The sequence below is a fragment of the Lampetra planeri genome, chromosome 18 (assembly GCF_965212315.1).
Source record: "Lampetra planeri chromosome 18, kcLamPlan1.2.h2, whole genome shotgun sequence".
Lineage (NCBI taxonomy): Eukaryota > Metazoa > Chordata > Hyperoartia > Petromyzontiformes > Petromyzontidae > Lampetra > Lampetra planeri.
In genome coordinates, this window is record NC_136124.1 from 8,107,657 (window position 1) to 8,131,804 (window position 24,148).

A 24,148-nucleotide genomic window follows, 5' to 3' on the forward strand; every position below is an offset into this window, starting at 1 on the left:
GCTGCGCTGAACCGGCCGGTGTCAACCCCCAGCCGTTTTGTTTTTGTTTTCAACCAGCAGCATTTCACACGTTATCTTCTGGCACCATGCATTTGTGAATTTGTTACTTAATTCCAGAGTGCACCAACCACTGTGACAGCACCGCTCCCCCATCTAATATATTTACAGAATATATATCCTGTGCATTGTTGATGAAGGCTCTCCCATGCCGTGTGGGTTGTGGGTGTGTTATTAAGCAATGCCTAAGAGTACTGGACAGTGTGGGTTGGTAAATCCATAATTAAACGGTCTACTCACGGATTCAATTATCCAGATTTCGTAAGCCGAGTTAGGATAAGCCTGGACAGTGTCTGGATGGTGGGCAGCAGAGGGCAGTGCACCATAATGCATTGTTGTACCGTATGTATATGCTCCCCGCTTTCAACAACGCACACTGACCAGTGCGGTGAAGCACAGTAAAATCCACCATGACCTGCGAGACCCTCTTCCAGCAGTGGGCTGGCAAAAGGGAGCTATTTAAATCCTATATGAATAGAATAGAAAAGGGCTGTGCATGTAAATTGTGAACATTAAACTTCACACACCCTTGCAATTACAAACACAGTAATTAACAAAAGTTTATTTAAGTTGACATTTTTTTTTCTTCTTAACCCAGCAACCATTTCAGGCACAGAGCTTCACACATGCAACCCGTGCAGTGGTCTCACTAAATCAGAGGCCGCGACAACTGTGCTACATCGTAAAGACGCACAAATACAAGTCACGCTGAGCAGGCGATATTAAGTTACTGTCCACGCCACGGGTTTTGTCACCCACACAAAGGCTCCAGGGCATGTCACTGGACGACGTGCAACAATGCATAGCGCAGGAAAACGTATACATACGATACATACGATACATTCTCATGTCCACCCATACAAAAAATTTCACTCAAAAAGAATGCATGAACAAGAGGACAACTATAGTACCCAGCAGCTAAAATAGCTTGCACAGACCAACGATAAACCTGCCAACATTTTAGCTAGCCAACTCAGCGGCTTGGCAGCGACTTTTTGGGTTTCCCGAGCAAAACATTACTTGGCAAATCTCGTTACTTCAGGGGCGAGGGCATTACGTAGATTTAGGAGGCATCCCAGGCATGTTTTTAGGCTCCGGTATCAGCTAATGTTCTTCCAAGATGTCTGGTCAGTGTGTAAGAGTAGACCAAAAACGCCCTCTCCAGAGGAGGTATTTCTAGCACTGTAGCAACGGCACTTCCACCAGCAGTGGAGTGGAGTGAGGAATTGCTGGGCTGTACCTTTTCCAATTAGTTTATGTTTAATACTAGTTACATTGTGCAGTGATTTTTTTTTTGACAGAGACGGTCCATCTCGTGAGAACTTGTGACTTTTTTTAAAGCGCGTTTGACGATTTCCACTTTAAAGGCGTTGGCAGCACAACAACATTTACGCGTGTGGTCCGTTTAATAGCGCACAGCCATCACGAGGATTTACGGCCGGCACCTTGGTGGCGTCTTTAACGATTGCTCTACTGGGAATGCCTTCAGTGTCCACCGTCCCCCAGTCACGCCAGCTGTTGTCGAAGCCTAAATCGCATAGATCCCCCACCCCGCTGGGCCAATCCGGAACTTAAGCAACTTGTGTGAAAATCTTTTAAATCACCCTAATAATACATGTGTAACTGTACAGCCCTTTTGTCAATCCACTGCTAGAGCGAGGGTCTTCCCATATGGTACGAGTTGTCAAGATTAGATGATCATACTTCACCACACTGGTTAGAATGGGTTTGGTTAAGGCGGAGAGCACAGTACAGTTACAATAGAGGTTGCTGTACTGCCCCCTTTGCTGACAAAGCCCAATAATGTTACGTGCCACTTTGGAATACAATGTGGGGCTTATTTATGGAGCGTGTCAATTGCTTGACACGTGTACACAAAACCGAATACGCCCTCACATCCCAGTGTGCATGTCAAGGCAGTTGTCACCAGATAGCATTTTGCGAGCATTTCTCCCTTATCAAGAAATGCGCCACACACCCTGAACGGCATACACTTTGCCCGATGTGTAATCCAATCAAAACTCATGAGAAACCCACATCTCGAAATTGTCTGCAATGTCCGTTCAGAGTCATGGAGTTGTGCAACTATTCAACACCCCACGGAAGAGGTACTCAGAATGGAGATCACAGAGAGCGTCATCTCATTCACAGGAGGTGAGAAACCTCGGGGTTCAGTTTCACCAGTCATTATCCTTTGAGGCACATATATCTAAGGTGGTTAAAATGTCATATTTCCACCGACTAAACCTTGCCATAACGCATCACTTCCTGTCACCTGCTGACTTGGAGAGACTGGTCCATGCTTTTGTGTTATCCCGACTCGACTATCACTGGTTGGGATATTGAGCAAAGTAATGGGCAGACTCCAGCTTGTTCAGAATGCAGCTTGCTAGAGTGCTTACACCACGTACACCACTGCGTGAGCACATTACACCGGGCCTCTTATCCCTTCCTTGGCTACCCGTCAAATTCCGAGTGGATTTTAAGATACTGCTATTAACCTAACAGGCTTTAAAATGGCTCAGCCCACATTGCTTTCAGGAACTAATACATTTATATATTCCATCAAGGTCCTTAAGATCTTCGCATCTCCAACTGCTCAGCACTCCCAGGGTCGAGGTTGTGCTCTTTTGGTGATCGGGCTTTTGTTAGCGTGGCACCCAAGTTATGTTGGAACGCCTTGCCCACTTGAAATCAGGCAATCGGAGTCGGTAGATATATTTAAGCCTGCTTTAAAAACCCATCTCTTTAAAGTGGCATTCTCTCTCTAGCTTGGTCGGTTGGCCCTGGTTCTGTTTTTGTTTCCTGCTTTCCATGAATTGCACATTGTGGATACTAAGATGGAATGCGCATTATACATTTGAATTATTATTATAATGGAGCAAGTGTGCGTTAGTTACTCCGCCCATACTTTTTACATTTGTGAAACATTCAATTGAGTATTGAATTAATGTATATTTAAATATCAGGAAAGAACTATGATTTCAAGTTTGGGAAACATTACATCCGGTTTACGACAGTTACATTTACGAAGTCTATGTGAACGCCACCATCAATTTACAACCCATCAATCAACACAACTCCTAACAACATTTGAACAGCAATGTTTCTACAGTGAAACGGAGTGGAAGGTCGGTGAGGTTTACTTTTCAAAAGGTCAAGTCACTTCAACAGAGCAAGGTAATACGACATACTGGTACACTTTTATAAAAAATAAATACAGATATGTAAATTTCAGTGAAAAATCTCACGTGCAGTACTGCACTGTACACTCATCATTATTGCCATGTATGCACGTGTGGGGGTGCAACAACAACACTGAGCACAAACTGCAGTGGATAAAGGAATGAGTTTTCAATGTATAGCAACAGCGTTAAGCATAGTTGGAGCAAGTGCGCCAATCCGTGGAGCAACGTGGAGGATATGAAACAACAGCATCAAAGCCCAGTTGCAAACGCATCGACGCACAAACAAGAATAGATAAAGAGAGAAAGAGCTCAAACTAATTCGCATGCTACAAGAGCCCAATGAATGATGGTTATACTGTGTAACAAAAACATATTTTTTTTGTTCCTGGGTAGTAAATCCTATTTTCCAATTGCTTATGCCTCAAAAATTACAGAAAATGGCTATTATTCCCCACAAACTTTGCTTGTGACCACGACACAAAAGCAAAGTTAATCATCCACTCCATTAATAACACTGTGGAACAAATTTATTTATTTTGTTCCAGGGTAGTAAGTGTTATTTCCTAATTGCTTATGCCTCAAAAGTACAGAAAATGGCTATTATTCCCCACAAACTTTGCTTTTGCGACCAGGACAGTGATGTTTTGAAATGTACCCATAATTAATGAGAAAACGTGGTGTGCATTTGTGTCATTCCTCCACATAAAGTCTTGGTCACAAAAGCAAAGTTTGTGGGGTAATATTAGCCATTTTCTATAATTTTCAGGCATAAGCAATTAGAAATAACACTACCCAGGAACATAAATCGTGTTACAAGGTTACGATTGGGTGTAAGAGGACCTTTGCTCTCAGCCTTCATAGGTTACAAATGATGCCCCAAGCCATCGCAGACGAGAGCCCGGGCATCTTCTCGTTTGTTCAGTTAAAATAAACACCACTGCTCAATAAGCCTTTTATTTACTGATCACTTAGCAGATTAGGAACGAGTTAAAAACAGAAATTCTCAAAAGGTCCACGCCATCGGCTTTTGTCAGAAACCGGCTCGGCTGTGTTGGGCCGAGTTTGTGGAGGCATCATTGAGGGTTTTTTTTAGCTAGATCGCGTAAATATAAATGTGTCGTTAAACCCGCCACCACACGACACAGCCAATTAGTAAGGTTTGTCACGTGCAGATTGCACATGTTGTGGATTTGCTCTCCAACATTTACAATCTTAGTGCAGATTGTAAATGTTGTAGATTTGCTCTCCGGCATTCACTATCTTGGTGCAAATTGTAAATGTTGTGGATTTGCTCTCCGACATTTACAATCTTAGTGCAGATTGTAAATGTTGTGGATTTGCTCTCCGACACACTGGTGTGCTGCACTAGTAACGAATTGGCACCGTTCTCTTTACGTGCCACTAAACCTAATTGTGAACCTAGGAGAGCTTTCCCTCTTTAGCCCTGGCCTGCCATTCAAACAACGCATCACAAACACCCGGGCTCAATTATAATTGTGTAATTGTGTCATTAGCAATGCAATTTATGCAAACAATGCTGTTGGTGTCAATGTAGTACAATTACCCACGGATAAGACAAGCGTGGAGAACCCCAATGTTATGCAATGCACAAGGCAAGAACGTACACAGCAGCGATAATCACAAGCTACAAAAAATATGAAAGCAGGCGTACAGATGAAAAATACTGCACGTGATTCATGTCTGCAGCATGAATGGGGCACCACCTGAAATGACCCTGGTTGTTAAAGACGACGGCGTGCAGCAAGCAGTAAAACAGCAACCGCGAGCTTGTGTTTGCATCGCTCTTTGAGTCGAGGTGCTGCACTATGCACACGGGAGATGACTGTAAAAGCCACCCAAACAACATCTGCTTGTGCAAAGGCATCATACAGCACTGAACAGCTTGGGATGGAACGCAAACCAAAACCGATTAAGACGTGTAGGAAAACGACAACGAAAGCCCGCTTCAAGCTTTGCTATAAATACATTTAGGCCGGGGACCGTCACAACATTCCGAACAAAAGGCAGCGGGGAAAAGCCATGCCTCCCTCACTTGCCCAACAAACATTCCACTTCTACAGAGGCCGCTGCTGCTGCTAGATTTCCATCACACACACACACGGGGTGGGAGTAGCGTCTCGGGAGGACGAACTCACGGACTCGTGGTGGGAGATCGAAAGGCGGTCGTGAAACGTCCCAGCTCAAAGTTAGCGAACTCCATGTCCGTGCCGTGCCACATCAGCCCCACGCCATCCTCGTCCATCTCTTTCGTCTACCTCTCTCTCTGTGCGTGTGTGTCACACGGCCTTTCCCTCCTCCATGTGTGCCTTTTGTTTTACACACGCACACAAACACCCACTCCCTCCCTGGACGAGTCCGTTCTTCCGACCCCCCCCCGAGCAAACCAAACACGACCCAGCCCCCCACACAAACCCGCTCACCCACCCACCAACTCATCTGCCCGCCCATCCACCCACCAACTCATCTGCCCGCCCATCCACCAACCCATCTGCCCGCCCATCCACCAACCCACCCACTAACCAACCCACCAACTCATCTGCCCGCCCACCCATCAACCCTTCAACCCACCCACCAACCCATCTGCCCGCCCACCCACCCACCAACCCTTTAACCCACCCACCCACCCACCAACCCTTTAACCCACCCACCCACCCACCAACCCTTTAACCCACCCACCCACCAACCCTTTAACCCACCCACCCACCAACCCTTTAACCCACCCACCCACCAACCCTTTAACCCACCCACCCACCAACCCTTTAACCCACCCACCCACCAACCCTTTAACCCACCCACCCACCAACCCTTTAACCCACCCACCCACCAACCCTTTAACCCACCCACCCACCAACCCTTTAACCCACCCACCCACCAACCCTTTAACCCACCCACCCACCAACCCACCCACCAACCCACCAACCCTTCAACCCACCCACCAACTCATCTGCCCGCCCACCCACCAACCCTTCAACCCACCCACCAACCCATCTGCCCGCCTACCCACCCACCAACCCTTTAATCCACCCACCAACGTATCTGCCCGCCCACCCACCAACCCACCCACCCATCAACTCCTCTGCCCGCCCATCCTCCCACCCACCAACCCACCCACTCCGTGAGATCAAACCACGGGGGCAGCCACATCCCTCCCCAAAAGCCACCCACCCACTCACCCACGAACTCCCTTTCCCTCCATCCACATCAACTCTCCCCGCAACAAACCGAGTCGAGTCATTTGATCCGCGGTCCCGTCCGAGCAGTTTATATTTTTTTGGGGAGGGTGGGGAAGTAACGGAGGAGGAGATTGCTTTTGAGAATAAGTGATGTAGCAGCAACTCTCCCACTACCATCATCTCCTCCTCCACCCACCCCGGTCAGCTTCACAGAGTAATTAAGACGCAGGCAGCGCCTTGAGAGAGGCCCCTGCACCAAATCCACTGCACCACCAAGACACCACCAAGGCCTCCATAAACACCGCACTGTACTAATAACACACCAGCAGGACGCATATTTGAACCGACACCAGGATACACTGCGATCACACTGCTACAACGCCCACTCCTCCTCCACCCAGAACGATAAATAATGACTGCAAGAAGAAGACGACTTGAGCATTAAATAATCGGTGCTTTACGCACGCAAGAGGCTGAGACAGCAGCAACACGCAGGCTGCTTGGGTGGCGATGATTGTTGTGGTGGTGGTGATGATGATGGTGATGATGGTGGTGATGATGATGGTGGTGGTGATGATGATGGTGATGATGGTGGTGGTGATAGTGATGATGGTGATGGTAGTGATGGTGGTGGTGATGATGGTGATGGGATGATAGTGATGATGGTGGTGATGGGATAGGAGCAGCAGCTGCCTCTCTAACATCACCGCAGCAGCATCCCACGGGCCTCCTCCTCGTGCGAATCCGACACGGGAGCGAATGGCAGCGGCACCCAGCGTCTAACAACAACTCAGTGACGGCGCGATCCGTTAGGAGGTTAAAGCAATGACGAGAACAACAACAACAATAACAGTGACATGATGAAGAAAGACAAAGGCGGGCGGGCGGGGGAAGTGAACTAAAGGAGAGACGTAACCGGAATGCGGATCGAGATCCACGGGGCAGGATTCTGCCGGGGCAGCGCGTCCCACGGTGGGAGCGGAGACGTTGTCGACGAGGTGGCGGTGGGTGACGAGGTGGTGGAGGTGGTGGGTGACGAGGTGGTGGTGGGTGACGAGGTGGTGGGTGAGGAGGTGGTGGTGGGTGAGGTGGTGGGTGAGGTGGTGGGTGAGGTGGTGGGTGACGAGGTGGGTGAGGAGGTGGAGGTGGGTGACGAGGTGGAGGTGGGTGAGGAGGTGGTGGAGGTGGTGGGTGAGGTGGTGGGTGACGAGGTGGTGGTGGGTGAGGTGGGTGAGGTGGTGGACGAGGTGGGTGAGGAGGCGGAGGAGGACGCGGAGGTGGACGAAGAGGTGGAGGATGTGGACGAGGAGGTGGTGGTGGGTGAGGAGGTGGAGGAGGGTGAGGAGGTGGAGGAGGTGGTGGACGAGGTGGAGGTGGACGAGGTGGAGGATGTGGACGAGGAGGGTGAGGAGGTGGCGGGTGAGGTGGTGGGTGACGAGGTGGAGGTGGGTGAGGAGGTGGGTGAGGTGGTGGACGAGGTGGGTGAGGAGGAGGAGGAGGTGGACGAGGATGTGGACGAGGAGGTGGAGGAGGTGGTGGGTGAGGAGGTGGGTGAGGAGGTGGTGGGGAGCAGGGACGAGGTTCTGCCAGCACACGTACAGTGCGACGGGGTGGGGGGGGGGCACCTCCTGCTCCCCATGGCCGCCGCCTCGCCACGCTCGCCGCGCAGGGAGAACTCGCACAAGACCCATCACACACCTCTACACACACACCTACACCGCTACACACACCTCTACACACACACCTACACCGCTACACACATACACCTACACACACCACACATACACACCCCGCCACCCACACACCCCACACACACACCTACACCGCTACACACACACCTCTACACACACTTACACCGCTACACACACCTACACCGCTACACACACACCTCTACACACACACCCTCTTCACACCTACACCGCTACACACACACCTACACACCATCCACACCGCTACACACACATCTACACACACACACCTACACCGCTACACACACACACCGCTACACACATCCCACCCAGACACCCCCGCTATACACACACCACACCTACACACCCACACACCCCGCCACCCACTCACACACCACCCACACACCTCCCGCCACCCACACCGCTACACACACTCCGCAACCCACACAAACACACCACACACACCCCAACACCCACACACACACCACCCACACACACTCCGCCACCCACCCACAAACTCTGCGAGCGAGACGCGGGTGGTGGTGGGGACGCCGCGCGGATCGCGAGCGGCCGCTACTGTCGCCCTCAACGCCAAAATAACGACCACGAACTACAACAACAACTACAACAACAACAGCAGCAGCAACAGCAATCCACTGGAATCTAATCGCCAATTAAATCGCAACTTCACTCTCAAACACACGAAACATGTACCAATTAAAAGCAACGAACGAGGAGGAGGATGACGAGGAGGTTACGTTGACAATATATACCGTTTCACGCACGGCTGCCCGGCTTCGCCAAGCGGATTTGAACTCGGACAGACGTGTTCTTACTTCCCACACACGCCTCCTCCTCCTCTACCCCCCCCCCACACACACACTCACACTCTCTCTAACCCTCGTCTAGCACACCCCCACCCACCCACACGCACTCAGATCCGGCATCACCCCCACTTTTGCACCACGACGCGACCACATTACCACGTCACAAAGCCACTAAGCGGCTTGGCTTGGCTGGCGAGTTGGTGGTTGTTGTTGTTGTTACCAAGTGAGGGGGCCGGCTACCTGGCAGCGCCACTCATCCGTCGGTCTCGGGTCCCAAGGCCCTCTCCTGTGTGGCACGTGGGGTCGTGGTGTGGGTCGTCTTGTGCAGACGCGAGCCGCTGACCTCTCGCATGGATGAAAAACCGATTTTTTTTTCCAGCGGCAGGCATCGGGTTTTTTATTTAATACAATTAAACCCGATTTCGGGGAGTTAAAACCTGGTTTAATGAATACGAAACTCTGATCGGCTTAGGCTGCTTCCTCGTTGGTGCTGCTAGCGTAGAATGCGGGCAGGTTGGTCGTGATGAACACGAGTTTCTCCTCCACAATCGTGGGTGCCAGTGAGTTCCTGAGCTTGGAATGGATGAAGCCCATCGTTGAGAAGTGCGGTTCTGCAATTAGAACCAATTAAACCGGATTTCTCCCAATCTCAGATGATCGGGTTTAATATAAAAAGACAATTAAACCCGATTGTAAAAAACCCGACTGTGCCACCCTTGATCTCCCGAACAAACTTACATCGGACACCCCCCCTCCCAATCCACTTGTCAATTGGTGATAAAACGTCAAGGAGAGAATGGAAACTGGATGTTGTGGTGGGTCTGTAAGCGGTATGCCGTGGGTGTTCCAAGGCTTACTTTGGGCTCGACACATCCCTCTCGCCTTATTTTGTTCTAACGCGTTCGTGTGATTCGGTGGATGTAGGATTCATATTCTTGGTTCTTTCGGTAAAGTCACGTAGAAGGGAAATAATAAAATAATAATAAAAATGTACTATTATTTCACTTCTACGTGACTTTACCGAAAAAAACAAGAATATGAATCCCTACAGTCACGAAAGCTTTAAATCAAAAGGATGTAGGATTGTTGATTTTATGATTGTACTCTCGTCGTAGTGCCTTATGCCGATCATCCCTACTCCAAGCCAGCCTAGAAGCGTTCCGGAGAATCGAGTGAGAAATTAAGCCCCTAGTGTGAGTGTGGGATTAATTGTAGATTTGAAGTTTTCGTGACTGCAAGGATTCATACTCTTTAGTTTTTTCGGTAAAGTCACGTAGGTAAAAAATTTAAATAAATTAAATCACGACGTTTCGGAGGCAACACAAGCTTCCGTCTTCAGGTGGAACCGTCACAGCAAGTGATACAGTAATTTTGCTGTGTCAAGTGATACAGCAATTTTGCTGTATCAAGTGATGCAGTAATTTTGCTGTGACGGTTCCACCTGAAGATGGAAGCTTGTGTTGCCTCCGAAACGTCGTGATTCAATTTATTTAAATTTTTACCTACGTGACTTTACCGAAAAAAACAAAGAGTAGTGTGGGATTAGTGTGGAAAGGGAGGGGAAGGCGTATGACACCCCCCACACTTCATAAGTTTATTTACGAGGGGATTAAGGCATATGATGTGTACCCTCAGTAGGCTTCGTGGATACCCTTGGCGGCTCCACACAGGCCAGCGAAATTCAAATGTAAATCGTTCCCACGCGCGGAAGAGCTCGGCTCAATTATTGATTTGGAAGCTTTATTCACTTCACATCAAATTTGACAGCCTTGCCAAGTTTGAATTTGCTACATAGACGAGACAAAACGATATACGCACGTCGTGTGTATTCACAGAAATATGTCTCTCCACGTTTGGCTTTAATTCAGTGGCACGGCCGATGAAAATGTAAAAGGATTAACGTGGGAGACTCAACGGTTGGGCAATTAAATAGCAGTGAGGCGTAAAGTAGGTCTCTCGCGATTCTCAGGGTTCCCTCAGCTGGCGTGGGGAGGCTCAGCGATGGTCCCTGGCTGGGAAACCGTGCGGCTCTGACATTCACGGCGGGACAGCGAATAAAAAAAACCCCACCACATCAACGACGACGACATATCAAAGAAATCTGGCATGCGGTAAAATTAATAGGACGTGACGCAGCATCGCGACGCGCACAGCGGAGAGGCTTGTGCTTGCTGCCGAGGGTCGTTTTTTTTGTTGGGTTAACAAAGAGGTCGCTCAGAATAACGCGGGGGTCAGTACTTGGCCGAGGAACGTCTTTTCAAATTAATGAGCGGCGAAGCTGCCACTGTGGCGTACAGTAATTATGAAGGGTTGCACCAATTCCACCCACCAGCGGATTGAGGAATCGTCCCAAACCAGGGTCCACAATGAGATTATAAAATAAAATAAAATTGCGCTTGGACTGTCTCTCTTGTAATTATCTGTCTCTTATGTATGTTGAACTTCTTCCGCACCGTACGTAGCCAACCGTGCTAATCGGAGGTGCGGCGGAAGGACAACAAACTCAACACACGCTACAGCAGACTCACCCTACTCAGAGCCACAGACACAACTCACGGGGCGGGGGAGGAAGAAGAGTCTGGTCGCGTGAAGCGGACGGGGAGGATGAGGGCAAGGGTCGTTAGTCGTTGATCCAGATCTGCTCGTTATACACGGGAGTTTATCCCAATGCTTTTCAGGTCGTGTGGGTTGTCAGTGCGGGTTGGTGAAGGGGAGCGAGCACAGGTGGGACCGGTTCAGATATATAGTAGAACCTCTGGTCACGAACGCATCTGACTACGACCAAATCAGGTTACGACCAAAAAAATTCACAAAATTTTTGAATCTGGTCACGAACACAAACTCGGGTGACGATCAAACACGGCCGCGGCCGATTTCCCCTTCCGCGCCATTTTTTTTGTAAACGCCAAATTTCCTGTTGTTTGTTTACAACAAACAACACAAAGCGTAACAGTTATATATATATATAACTTTTGTTATATAAAATTCCTAGTAAGATATTAATTTTGTGAGTGTAGTCATACCCCTCCCCCCTCATTCAAGCCGTAATTTAGAGAGAGAAAGCGCTGAGTACGTAAATCGCTAACATTAAAACCCGTTAATCTCTTCTCGCATCATTCATACGATGATGCGGTGAAGTAAACGTTCATACGATATTACGGTGAATGCTTCCAAAAACAATACTGTACCCAAATATTACTATTAACTTACTTTTCAATAGAAACATGAATTGCTCATACGAATATTCTCTCTCTCTCAGAATCGACCGACTGATGTCGCAGACGAAACAATCATCTTGTTCAACGATTCTAAACCTTTACGCGGCAATGTTAGTTGTCTGTTGTTCAAGGTTTTCTCAGTGTTATTCAATGTTTTTACATTTAGTTTACTATTACACTGTGAATTATATGGCATAAGTAACTATTTTTGTGCTTAAAATGTTTTAAAAAACACTTTATATACAGTTCGTAGGAGTCTGGAACGGATTAATCGTATTTACATACAATCCAATGGGGAAATTAGGTTCGAGTCACGACCAAATCGGGTTGCGACCAAAGTTATGGAACGAATTATGGTCGTGACCAGAGGTTCTACTGTATCACTGGTCAACACACTTTTTCTGGCATAAGGTATTCCAACGGTTTTAAGGTAATTTTGGGGTGCTGATTCCAAATCTGGCATCAGTTTTTGTCTTATCACATCAGGTTTTTGAGATATCAAATATTGCATTTTCAATAAAAACTGCAGAAGAAAAATGTTCAATAAATGTGGATATCTACATAAAATGATATTATAAACACACTATCCTACAAATACAGCACCCATATTTTAACACTAAAGCAGTCACTGACTCGCAACAACTTGCAATCATAAGTGACAGAGTTAATTTCGGGTAAAATCAATGAAAATGGGGTATGCCGATAGCATAAAAATGAGATGTGATAGAGCAAATCTGAGATCAGATTTGGAATCAGCACCCTGAAATTAGTCTAAAACAGCTGCAAAAGTCCAGGCCACGTGTGCGAAAAACCAACTTGAAGGCCAGCGGTGGTATAATGCTTAGCGTACTGCGCTTCAGGCCTGGTGATCTAGGTTCAATCACCGAACATGGCAAAAATCTGTGGCCGGTAGGATCTTAACCTGTCAAGTGGCTCCGCCATGTCGACTCAGCCTTAAATGAGCACCTTGTGTGGCGTGTAAACATCAGAACTGGGGAGAGGAGGTCTGTTGGGCCTGGTGCTGGCCACACGACGCTATCCTGTGCCATGCTGACCTTACCAGCTGCCCATTGCAGCTGCGGAGCAGAGTCGCAAAGGCCCAAAACATCAAGCGGCCAGTAACAAACAGCACCATCACATTTGTAATAGGTAAGCGTGAACACAGTTTCATTAAGCAAAGGTTAAACCCCAACAGGCTATCAACAGGCTACACAGACTACCTTAGTCCTTGCAGGGCATCGAGGTGCCTGCGAGCCCAAAAACAGAAAGTAGGTCACTGATAACCCACATCGAATGTTGTGAAAGAGCTCCCTCCACCAACACGGAGGATATCGTCACCCCACCGGCTACAGCGTCGTGCGACTCAGCGTAAGCAGGGGACTTATGTTGTTGGCTCTGTGCTCGTGCGTGCGTTGCAGCTGAAGGCCCTTCGCACGTTCCCTCCGGGGCCCCACGAACGCGAGAGGCGCCCGCCTGCGTGGAACGCGGCGAGCGCCGTCGCGCAAGTCCATGCCGATTGACAGCCGGGCGGCAGGTGCCGATCGACGAGAGGCGTCAAGAGCTCCGGCGTGGCAATGCTCCATGGGGGCCATGGGGAGAGCTCACGCTGCTGGCTGGGGAGCAGAGCCCTCGCCACCATTGCGGAGTAGCATCCAAGAGAGGGCAGCCAAGCCAACTGCACCGACAAACTACACCTACACACCAACTGCACCCACACCCCAACCACCAACCACACACTCACAAATCAACCACACCTACATACCCACATACTCACAAATCAACCACACCCACACACCAACCACACCCACACACCAACCACCAACCACACCAACCACCAACCACACCCACAAACCAACCATCAACCACACCCACAAACCAACCACCAACCACAAAACAACCGCCAACCACACCCACAAAACAACCACCAACCACACCCACAAAACAACCACATCCACACACCAACCACCAACCACACCCACAAAACAACCGCCAACCAGACCGATGCAACCGACCTCACAAAGGTCCCGATGCTCATCTTGAGCGGCACAGCGGTTTGAGACGGATACCTCAAGTCTGGGCGATGTGAGCTAAGAACCCCGTTGGGGGTTAACTCCTCTTGTCGTCCCTCTGGGACCCGTGAGTAACGCTCTGTGAGAGGTCGACAGCGATCGTCTGATCTTATGCTGCCCTTGACGCTCCCGTCTTGAGTTGTGACGGTGTCCCGATGTTATCAGCCACTCTCAGTTTTTGCCATCCTCTTTTCTGCTTTACATCCACCCTCCCTGCTACAATCATTATTTCTCGACTAATGCTCTCCGTGTGTGGGTTGCTAACACGGTGCAAGGGTCAGCACGCTGGACTTGCAGTCCAGAGATCGCCCGTTCAATTTCGTCTCCCGGCAAGGTAGCTGTAGAAATGGTTCAAATGTCCCCCCACTCCAAGATTGTATGTGGTGGAGTGAAGTGTGGGTGCTCTCACATCTTCCAAGATGTCTGGACAGTGTTGAAGAATAGGCCAAACCCCCTCTCGGGGGGCTCTGCACGCCCGTCCACCAGCAGTTGTGTGAACAAGCCATCACAGGGCTGCACCGCTTTTGGCCTTTTTAGTTCGTTTTATTTTATTTCAACGTTTGGTGAAAAATGTTGGTCAGTAGTGCATTACTCATGGGTGGCCTTTTTCAGTTTTCTACTCCTTTCAAGGGCCTGTGGGCAAACCCTTGAGCAGATGTTGCCGGTCAAGAGCACTTGTGGAGGCTGGCTGCTTTGCGTTCGAGGCATTTCGTGCCTCTGCATAGCAACGGCGAGTCGATGGGGGGGCCAGCGGACACTGCTGCCGCAGAAGCGGGGACGAGAGCTGGCGTGAGAAGGACTTTTATTCCGACGGGCGCCAGTCCCCCTTGACCCGACTGGTGCCTTGAGCGCCGTTCACACTGGCTCGGCTAAATTTAGTGCGGTAATGAGCTGAGCTGTAAAAACCAATCAGTTTAAAAAAGAACCTTGCTCCGCTTACTCTGCGCAATCCGAGCGGCTTTTTTTTTCAGCGCCGAAGCTGAAAAGTTCATTAAATGCCCGATTCACGTTTAAAGTGCTCTGATTTTCTCCGGTGCTTCCCATTAAATCAGCCACGGACGTTTGAACTGAAGGACATTCTGCTACGGAGTTCTGTGCTGAGTGTAAACAAGGATGCACGCTTTCAAGGGGCGGCTGCTCCATTTGGCACAGCAACACAAACACTCGAAGGCAATGCCAACGCTGACGAGAGATGAGAAAGAGTGCAATTGTCAGAGACTGTTAAAAACAACATTTTCATGCAAGACGAGAAATGTACCTTCTATGGGTGATATGTTACAAGAAATGCAACGCACAATCAATGGTTCTCAACCACAGCATCTTACAGAAGGGTGCAGGCTGCAGCATTGATACCATGCAGGATGTTTAATATGGGGAGGAACTTCAGAGCCTTATTGTGGCGAAAAAAAATCACCGACACGCAATATAAAACACATGCCTTGCTAACGCAGAACACACTGATACACATGCAACACGTGCCTTGCTAACACCTCATTGACTAAAGGTGTCGACGTGTCATCTCTGTGTGCTCTTCGTAACCCCGATTGGAAACATGACGCGAGCATGGATCCACGGCTCACAATCAAGGAAAACAAACGGACGAAGGTAATGCGATGCCCTTCCCCTCACAAAGCCAACCAACGCTAATCTGACGACCGTTTCCCCCCTCCGCCCCATTCCGTTCATCACGGCTGAGCCTGATCAGCCCGGGCCTCCGCACGTCACCGCACGCGGCTTAAACGAGGGCCGATGCGTCGCGACGTCTCGCGCGGCGCCGCCGTCGTCGGTTCGAGCAACGCAGCCGGCACGGCCTCGTTTTCCCCTCTCCGCGGCCGAACAATCGGCGTCAACGCCGGGGATGGAGGGCGGGTCGACGCGCCGGGAGACGGCGCGGCGGCGCGTGGGGACGACCGCTCGCCACCACCGCCATCGCTGTCGCCACGGAGCTGCACGCGCGTGCAAGAAGCCACTGCTGCTGCGGTGCTGCCAAACCACGTGGCTGTACGGTCCTCACCGACGCCACACGCTGGTTTTGCACTGCAGGCCACGTGACTTTGTTCACCGGTTACTCGCCGAGTGGGTCACTGACCGCGTGCTACGCATTACCGATGACGTTTGTTATCCCTTTGTCAATCCACTGCTGGATGATGGCGTGCCTTTCCACGCCGTGTCCTTCATGGGAGGTGTTTGACCATACTTTACCACGATGCTCAATGCAGGTTAGTGAAGTGCTGCTTGCTGTGATTCACAAAAAAAAACAATTTGCAGAATGAACGGGAGGGGGCATAACCCCGCTCCTTTGTCTGTTTTCTCTTTTTCAGAAGCTGCCACAAGATGGCAGCAGAGACACCCCAGAGACCCAGACATCCTGCCCGCAAAGCGTGAAATACCGGCCCCGACCACAGGAGGGCATCGCCGAGTCCCGACAAGAGCCAGGACCGGCTGTGACGGATGTGAAGACTCACGAAATATTCCCCCACGACAGCTACTGACACCACGATGCGAGTACGATCCTGGGAAAAACCAGGGCAGGTGGCAACTGTCGCGCGCGCTCGCTTGCCCGTCTCACCTGGTGGCCCAGAAGTAGTGCAGGTGGTTCCAGCGGTCCTCCGTGCGTCCGAGCCTGTCCCTGATCTCGGCGGCACGCGTCGCTCCGCTCGCCGCCACCAGCTGGTTGCCGAACGCCTGGAGCCGGGCCCAGCAGTCGCCCGCCGCCTCCACCTCGTCCTTGCACTCCTAGCGCGGAGCGCACGGCAAAACGCGCGGCGGCAGCAGCAGCATCAGCACCGGCAGATCACGGCTCTGCAGATTCTGCAGATTGTCACGTTTAACGCTTCCATGTTAAGGGTGAAAGTGCCGATGCATTAAATCTGTCCGCCCGTCCATCCGTCTGTCTGTGTTCCACTCTATAACTTTTGAATGTAATAAAAATTTTCCAAACATCCCCAAGGATATTGTTTGATATTGTTATTAATGCTTTCCATTATTAATGCTTTCCATCTCAGGTTGAAGGTATTAACTCTCTCTGCTTGTAACAAGAGGGAGGGGGCACGATAACTCTCATAAAGACGATTCGATACGAACGAGACTTAAGTATTGCATTGTGTGGCTATTAGCTACGTGTCGGCTTCAGCACTGCTAATTCAATACGTGACCGAGCTGAGTGCTGATGTGTTTCCTGCTCAAGATAGGTGGAAGTCCCATAGGGCCCTCATGAAGAGACAGGTTCCCCTGTAGGAATGGGACCGATCTCGTCAAATATCTAAAGCAAGGCTGGGTTGAGCCAGGAGAGTGCTTCTATGGACGACCACCATGTACAACAGGTGTTACAGGCTGTGGGGCCGTATGCTGTGCACAGCAGAAACATCCACCGTTACACCGTTAATCTACATCCCGGCCGGCACAAACTCACGCTGACCAGCGTGGTGAAGTGTGGTCAAAATGAGCCCCCCTGCTCAGACCCGCAGGGCGTAGGGAGGCCCACGTCCGGAGGCCTCACCTTCTCGAGCCAGCCCAGCGTCTCCTCCAGGCTGCCCTCGCCTCCGCGCGACACCGCCTGCTCCAGGCGCACGAGCCACTCGCAGAGCCGCGAGTCGCGCCTCGCGAACGTCTCCCACTCCTCGTGCCGCTCCGACGCGCAGCGCGACAGCCGGCTCACCTGCACGCCCCGGCGGGCATACACGTGCGCAGAGTTGTCACGAGCGACACGAGTTCGATTCCCGCTCACGGCCAACACCAGTGACGATTATCTGAACCGGTCCTGGGCCTCCCCTAGGTCGACTCAGCCTCAAATGAGTACCTGGTGCGGTGTGTAAACATTGTCACAAGGGAGACAAAGGGGGTCGGGCGTGGTGATGGCCACCCACCCACCCCCTCATGTACCGTTCCGGCCTGTTGGGGCAAGTGCTCGCTAACAGCACTTGCCCCAACAGTCTGTTAAAGGCTATACAGGGGTTCTTTGTTTGGTGGTCACCTCTCGGGGGCACTCAACGTAATTATTTTGCTCAAATGAGGACTCATTTCCTATTTACAAAGATGACCCAGTGGTGGAAATCTTCCCATTCCTGTGGCAGGGGCGAGACTATTTCTAAAAAAACCGATGATGAATTTCCCACGAAGTGGGACTCGTTTTATCTTTGTTGTTCTTCCCCCGCACCTCCGATGAGCGCGGTTGGCCATGTACGGTGCGAAAGATGCTCGACGTACTGACGTTGACGCGGGATGATGGGCCGAGTCAACCCCCAAATAGGATTACCGATAGTCAGACGCGCGCTCTGCCGCTGAGCCACCTGGCTGTGTGCCATCGGCAAAAACACTCTGCGCAAGATGAGAGAAACAGATGTAGACGAGAGATAGAGGTGTAATGTTACGCGAGAATTGTAGACGAAGATTTAGTGAGATAAGAGAAAATAAATGCAGATATGATAGGGATGAAAGGGACTAATTAGATGTTTAGATTGGCTGGTTATGTTTACAGTATAATTCGAATTTGAGCTGATGCCCTCCTTGAGCTGCTAGGGGCACTAAGCATTTGCTTGGTCGGCCAAAAACTTCCTCTTCAACCGAATAGGAAGCTCCCAGAACGTGGAACAAAACGTTGGACACGACGCCTAACGTCACGCAGCGCGACCCCAAAAACCCGACGTATTCAGAACGCCGTAACGCTCTTTCCTGCCGCCTGCCCCAGGGGTGTGGCCCCTCACCTGGTCCTGCAGCTCGGCCCACTGCCAGCGCACGCCAGCCACGCGGGCCTCCGTCAGTGCGCGGTCCTCGTCCGACGCCGGCAGCTCCAGGGAAGAGCACGGCCCCTCCGGCCCCTCCAGCCCCTCCAGCTCCTCGGTGCACTCGCCCACCAGCTGCCCCAGCTCCTGGGGACACGGCGCAGCGTCACGTCTCCGTTGGCCCACGGCGCCACACTCAACGGCAGGCCCGGCACAGGCGCTCGCGGTGCAGGAAAAGATTTTACTCTCTTGAAATATTTCAAGAGGATAATTTTCAACCTAAGCTAATTGGCCGTGTCGGGTGGTGGTGCGTTTAACGACGCATTTATATTTACGAGATCTAACCCCCCCGAAAAATCTTTATTACGGATAATGTTGGTCGCGAAAGCCGACGTGTTAAACTGAAATATTTCACTCTGCTGTTGATTAATACATCGCAAGCACGTGATGACACGGGCACGAACATTGAAAGATAATAATAGCTTCATTTAAATATAGCGTCATTCATGCTAATAGCATCCGATAATGCTGTACATTAATAATATATAAGGACCAAATCCCATATACAGCCACTACCAAGCAAATGAAAACCCGACTACCAAGTCAAATAAAAAGAATAATAAACAAATTAAGATAATGAACACCGTTCGTTCACTGGCGACCCGCCACAGTCTCGCCACTACGATGAATCGGCATTCGTCGTGCTGAGTCGGCATTCATTGTGCCGAGTCGGCAATCATCATGTTATGATTGGTGTGATGGCGGTGTTCGTCTTGTCTCCACGCGCACCCTGCACTGCAGCTGCTGCTCCTGCAGCTCCGGTTCTTGTGATGGCAGCAGCAGCAGGAAGAGCCTCTCCTGCAGCAGGGCCTGCTTCTCCAAAGAGCCCTCCAGCACACACTCCCAGCCCTCCCTCTCCTGCTCGGCCACGCATTCATACACACGCACACGAAGATCCCCCGCATAGCCTTAATAGACCGTCGGAGCAAGTGCTTTTAGCGAACACACGCGTACGCGCACGCATGCAAACAGACGCACGCACACATGCACGATAGCGGCGGGGGGGCGGGGGGCTTCAAGAAACTTGCACCATGGTTTCAACTGCTGCGCCGGGAGATGGAACCAGCAACTACTTGGATCGCGAGCTAAGCGTGCTGAGCCACCGCGTCGCGCCATCGCACCGTGGCAGCATCCGCAACCACAGCAGCCAACGCCGAGTTGCAGAGGAGCCCCGCCGCGGCAATGCGTGCGAGGCAAAAACTCTTGGCCAGATTAAGAAGCCGACGATTCAATTAACGACGCACCCGGACCACCGCCCGGCAGACGCATCGCAGCAATTACGCGCGATTAATTAATTCTGCGGGGAGGCCACTGCGTGCGATGAGCGCTCTGGCGAGAGTAAACAGGCACACGCGTTTTGCCGCTCGTTTGCGTTCAAAGCGAGCTGCGATTTTAATTAAATATACAAGACGAGCAAACCGGCTGAATTATTCATTCAGCCAGCTTGGCATGAAAGCGAGTTTTTTGAGATTTGGCCACGCGTCCTCGCGCATCTTCAGAGGCCCTCCGTTCACTGCGGGGGGAGGACGTGGACGGACGCCACGACCACAACAACAGACGGCGGTTGCAGGAATACCCTGCAGAGCCTGCAGAGTGACGCTCTACTGGACAGTCAAAGGACTGGCATTGCCATTGATATAGGAACACACAGTTGAGAACGATTTTGTTGGGAATGAAAATGATGAAACTCCCTTTAACGTGAATTTCAGATCGTGTCGTAAGTAATCCCACTTAAAATGCTCCCGTTTAAAACAAGTGCGAGGTTTTACCGGAGATTTCCTGTGATTTAATTTTTTTGTGGGGTTAGGGTGGCGTAACATGGTCTCATGGTGGTGCTTTCTCTGCTTCTTGGGAAAGTTCGTGGTTCGAGTCCGGCAGGCCACCCTGGCTAACACTGCGGCTTTATCAACCTTTACAGGCCCTGCAATGTCAATCGCCAGAGTAGGCCACTGTGTGCCCGTGATATGGTCGACATTTAAAAAATTACCTGCAAAAAAAAATAATCTCAATTGGGATCTCACATACACACTTGTGTGTGTGAAACTCCAAAACCCGCTGAGTTGTGATGTGGCCAGGAGATATCAGCACCACCAGAGCAAGTGGGATTGATCAAAGGGTCGCCCAAATACTTGGCAGACCGAAGTGGGGAAAGTATTTGCAAAAATATAAACGTGTTATGCCCTGACTGCGCGATGGAAAGCGTTACGTAATCCACGCGGTGTCTCCAAACTCGATAGGATCGCTGCAGACACCTCCCATTGCTCTGCGCTCCCTGGCCTCCCCGCCCCTCCCCCCCGTCACACACGGCACCTGCAAGCTGCACGTCAGCCGCTGATGAAGGATGTGCAGACGAAGCCCGGCCTGCTTCCACCGCTCGTGTGCGGCAACAACCTCGTGGCGCAGGCGGCCTCGCACCGCCGGCTCCAGCTGTAGCGCCGCGGCCGCGGCAGCGGCCTCCAGTGCCGTCCCTCGGCCGCCCAGCGTGCGCTGCGTGGCGCGCGTCACGGCCTGCGGCACGCACGGCACGCGGTACGGTCGTGGATGGGGCGGGGTGCAGAGGGAATCGTCCACGGGTCGTAGATTTCACCTCCAGTGCCAAGACCCCGGGGTTTGATTTATCACCGAATATCTCCGCGGGTCGCTGCTGGAAAGGCTGGAATAGGTGGCACGTGACCAGAGTAGCCCCAGCCGTCGCGAGAGGTACGCTGGACGCGGCGTGCCGCGTGCGGAAATATTTCCGGGGTCGCTGGTAGGCCAGGTCAGGCCCGGCTGAAATTAATCTGCTGGTCATAGAGTCAATTTTTTGTCAATCCATTTCTGGATGAGGGCCTTACAACACCCTGTGGATTATGGGAGTTTATTTATCCTTATTTCACCACGTTGGTGAGTGCGCATAGTATTGTACAATAATTTATCTTGGTGCGTTTCTCTTTGGTGCCCGCGACAGCCGACAACGCCTGTGCTATGCACAGTGGTCGCCCACGCTAGCACTTTCCAGGCTCACACCTGCTTAAGCTTCCGAGATCTGATGAGATTTGGTGCATTCCCCCTGATTTCACCAACCCACAGTGACCAGTGTGGTGAAGTATGTTCAAATAACACCCCAGCCTCTCGACCAGCAAGGGGCTGACAAGAGGCCTGTGTGTGTTCCACGTGTGGGCACCAGCAGGATTAGCCCTGTGGCACACCACATCCAGTATACCTCTTCCAATGACTGCGGCCACCGGCCACGTACCTACTGAAAAGGCTGCACGTGTACCTGTAAGGACTTATACCTGTACGAACGTGTACCGGTACAGACGTGCACACTGGCAGCTATGGGCGGGCCGTACCTCCGTGTCCTCCAGCAGCAGGGCCACCCGCGAGTGGGAGAGGCCGGAGCTGCCCCGCTCCAGCTCCGTCACCTCGGCCTCCAGCCGGTGCAGAGCGTCACGTGCGGCAGCGCCCGCCTCAAGGTAGCGGCGCCACGAGGCGGCGCGGCGCGCCAGCTCCTCCCTCGCGTGCCGCGTGCGCCGCACCGTGCCGCGCCACACCACAGCCAGCAGCGCCAGCTTGGACCCGAGCGCCGAGCTGCGTGGCGAGAAGCGGCACGCGTGTGAGCATTGACGGCGGTGCTGCGCTCCATTTGTCTGAAATCGAGCTCTGAGAAATAAAATATCGGTTTGGCTGTCACGTGACGAACATTTCTCTCACGATGCAGGGAGAGTGCTGCCCTCTACGCTGCCATTGGTTGCAGTCTCAATGGTTTTAATAATAATAAGTTAAAATATGTTTTTATATTGCCAAGCACAATAAGATGATTTGGGCAAAGCACTGAATGTACTCGATTTTGATCGTAGATGCGCAGCGTTGCCACGTGTGCGCGAGTGCTGGGTAGTCCCTGCGTGTCCTCCTTGCCCAGCGTACCGGTCCGCTGCTCGCCCGCTCTCGAGCAGCTCCCGGCCCTCCCGCACGACCTCCTGCACAAGCGCCTGCTGGCTCAGCACCTTCACCAGGAGGCACTGGACACAACCACCACCACCACCACCGTCGTCCCCCAGTATCAATCCACTGTTCGAATTAACGACCGTGCCGCCAACTCAAAGCCCGATCCCCCCCTTCTTAGGATCGCTTCTGCTGCTGTTAATACCATCCTGGAATCTCACCAGGATCCGGAAGGATGCTGCTAGCCAACAGAGTGGATCAACGGGGAAGTCCACAATAAACCCCTCATTCCAAAGCCAGACATTATCGCACCTCCTGTTGATCAGAATATCAACAGCCCTTCATAAAGCCTGTGGATGTTCTGGTATGCACATCCCCTTTAAGACAAAGGCCACAGCAGTGCAATTGTGGCCATGCAACCCAAAGTATGGACCATATAGTAAACCCATAGCAACCCACAGAGACGTAGAAACACACAGACATACACAGAAACCCATAGAGATACATTCAACACAAGCCACCGTGTGATTGTGGCCAGGCGACCCAAACTTTGGGCCATATAGTGAACCAATGTAATATGTGCTCCTTCAACGGAGAAAGACCAAAACACTTCTCTGCTGAAACCCCTTGTGGCTAACAGACCTCGACATTGGCATTTCGCTCCTGAACATATTGCCATCACGCGCAGGAATAGAATAGAATCCACTATTGGATAAATGATTTCAGAATCCACCCTCAGGACACAATCACATCCTGATGAAGTCTCAGCCACGACCACCACCACCGCCACCACCGCCACCACCACCGCGAACCTCTTGCCACAGGCTTTCACGTCAAAATAAAATCTACGCATCCTCGCACCTCCACGGTCCTCTGCCGCTCCAGCAGATTGTCGTAGCGCTCGCCGAGCGCCGTCGCGTCGCCGGCGTCGGGACGCTCCCCGTGGCGCTCGAGCGGGGACGAGCGCGCGCCGGGCGTGGCGAGGTCCACGCGAGCGGCCTGCCCGTTCTCCTTGGCGTGGCGGCCGTCCTCCAGGCCGGGAGCCTCCTCCACGTCCAGGCTCTGCTCCATCTCCAGGAGGAGCCTCTTCCAGCACCTGCACTTCTCCACGAAGCTCCGTCGCTGCAGCCACTGGCCCTGCTGCTGGCTGCAGAATGGGGCGGGGGGCGCAGAGGTGCAATGATGACGACGACGACGGTGAT

General features: G+C 51.5%; 1 protein-coding gene across 2 annotated transcripts in view; it reads right to left on the reverse strand.

Annotated features, from left to right (window-relative positions):
- The window catches only part of LOC144723598 (nesprin-1-like), a 50,184-nt gene that overhangs the window by 24,501 nt on the left and 1,535 nt on the right, over positions 1 to 24,148 (reverse strand). For both annotated transcript variants that reach the window (XM_078602461.1, XM_078602460.1), the window contains exons 3-10: positions 23,808 to 24,093; positions 22,929 to 23,023; positions 22,355 to 22,592; positions 21,333 to 21,530; positions 19,752 to 19,880; positions 18,945 to 19,109; positions 17,741 to 17,899; positions 16,811 to 16,977 (exon numbers count right to left, since the gene is read on the reverse strand). In XM_078602461.1, the coding sequence (XP_078458587.1) occupies positions 16,811 to 16,977; positions 17,741 to 17,899; positions 18,945 to 19,109; positions 19,752 to 19,880; positions 21,333 to 21,530; positions 22,355 to 22,592; positions 22,929 to 23,023; positions 23,808 to 24,017 (1,361 nt within the window). In that variant the 5' untranslated portion in view covers positions 24,018 to 24,093. The remainder of the gene's footprint in view (positions 1 to 16,810; positions 16,978 to 17,740; positions 17,900 to 18,944; positions 19,110 to 19,751; positions 19,881 to 21,332; positions 21,531 to 22,354; positions 22,593 to 22,928; positions 23,024 to 23,807; positions 24,094 to 24,148) is intronic.